The sequence below is a fragment of the Vipera ursinii genome, assembly GCF_947247035.1.
Source record: "Vipera ursinii genome assembly, chromosome: Z".
In the NCBI taxonomy this organism is placed as follows: Eukaryota; Metazoa; Chordata; class Lepidosauria; order Squamata; family Viperidae; genus Vipera; species Vipera ursinii.
Genome location: NC_139517.1, coordinates 24,671,832 through 24,673,806, shown reverse-complemented (window position 1 = coordinate 24,673,806; position 1,975 = coordinate 24,671,832). Strand labels below are relative to the sequence as shown.

Sequence of the window (1,975 nt, the reverse complement as noted above, 5' to 3'; positions counted from 1 at the left end):
AAGGAATGAGAAAAGCTAATATATTGGAAAAACCTCAAGGGATTTAGTTTGTTTCAGCACTTTAGAGAAAATAAGTGTTTATCCTTATTAAAAGAGATTTGCATTTTAATAAAAGTTGTTTCCATATATAATACTACAAAAGGCTGCAATTGTCTACTTTTATTTAGAGATAGGTGGTGATAAGTAGATGATAAATAGTTAGGTAACAGGTACTTTTGAAATATTTAAAACAAATGTAAGTACACTAGCTTCTTTTCCAATATGAAACATACTTTTTCCTGTATAAAGATTTATTTCTGTTCACAAAGGAACAAAACAATTATGGAAAACACCATGCTTATACAGGAGAATGCAATACAACATCTATGGACTTTTGTAGTTGATTTTAGAGGATTTGGAATAGTTGAATATTTTATTTGTTTTATTTTTAGTGTTTTAAAGATCCTGTACTCTATTTCTTATTGCCATATTGTTGAAAATGCCTCACAGACTTAGGATAGAGAGGTAGATAATCAATATAAGAAATGAAAACTGCTTCAAATTTTATGCAGGGGATAATCCAGTTTTAGAAACTTACTTGATTGAATTAATGACGTAAGGAATACAAATTAAAAATACATAACTCAAATTCTTTGTGTGTTTTATGCAAAATAATGCTCATTTCTCTTGAAAAGATTACACTGAAAGCACATCTATGTCATATTTCATCATTTATACTGCTTTTAATTTCATGTATATAATATTTAGCCTTACCAAAAATGGATGTTCTTATTCTCTATAGGAATAGGTCTTATTTTCATTGAGACATGGTGGTACAAAATGAAACTGAACTGACTGAGTTTATCATACTTGGCTTTAGAAACCTGCAGAAGATCCATCTTTTGCTTTTCACTGGGTTCTTCATCATTTATCTCTTCACGGTGGTGTGGAATACCTTCATTATCCTAATGACATTAATTGACCAGAAACTACAAACTCCTATGTATTTCTTCCTTGGGAACCTCTCCTTTCTGGATATTTGCTATACAAGCACCACTATCCCTCAGATGCTGGCCCATTTACTCTCAGAGAAAAATAGCATTTCCTATATAGGTTGTGCACTTCAGGCATATTTCTTTTTTTCTTTTGTGGGCATTGAATGCCTGCTGCTTGCAGTAATGGCTTTTGATCGCTATGTTGCCATTTGCAATCCTCTACGCTACTCATTGATTATTAGCAAAGAAATTTGTCTCCAACTGGCTACATCCTGCTGGGCTGGGGGTTTACTCAACTCAATAGTACATACCACCTTTGCCTTCCAGTTACCATTTTGTGGCAATAACCACCTGGATGCTTTTTATTGTGATATTGCTCCACTACTGAGATTATCATGTGGAGACACTTCTCTTAACCAAGTTCTTTTGCTCTCCATTGGCTTTTTCATAGCTTGGACTCCTTTGGTATGCATCCTTCTATCATATAGTTATATCATTTCAACTATCTTAAGTATACACTCTTCAGAAGGCAGGGAAAAAGCCTTTTCCACCTGTTCCTCCCATCTCACAGTGGTCCTTTTATATTATGGAAGTGCCCTTTTCACTTACTCAAGGTCAAATAACAATCATTCTTCAAATCAAGCTAAACTTATTCCAGTAATATATAGTATTTTAACCCCACTTTTAAATCCCATCATATATACCTTGCGCAATAAAGATGTAATGAATGCCTGGAGAAATGCAATTAAAAAATGATGAAACATTTTTTCTTAAAACCTAATTATTTTCAAGATTGTCTTTCCAATTGAAATGAATATTTAATTAATATTATTGTAAAATATGCAGATTCTGTTGTACATATGTGTTTCAATGTACACTGGTTTTCCCAACATTTACAGCAATGTGTTTATTTATTGTGTAACTTGATGGCTCATCTTAAATAATGACACTTTAGTTCATAAAAACTTTTGCACAGCTAGCCTTCTCTGTGGGTGCTCCGG

At 32.9% G+C, this 1,975-nt stretch overlaps 1 protein-coding gene across 1 annotated transcript; it reads left to right on the top strand.

Moving 5' to 3' along the window:
- Positions 1-806: 806 nt before the first annotated feature.
- On the top strand, positions 807-1,730 carry LOC310650088 (olfactory receptor 5V1-like; the record flags this gene model as incomplete). Its single annotated transcript, XM_083378922.1, has 1 exon — positions 807-1,730. One exon carries the CDS (start codon positions 807-809, stop codon positions 1,728-1,730), a length of 924 nt encoding a protein of 307 aa, XP_083235048.1.
- Positions 1,731-1,975: the final 245 nt, after the last annotated feature.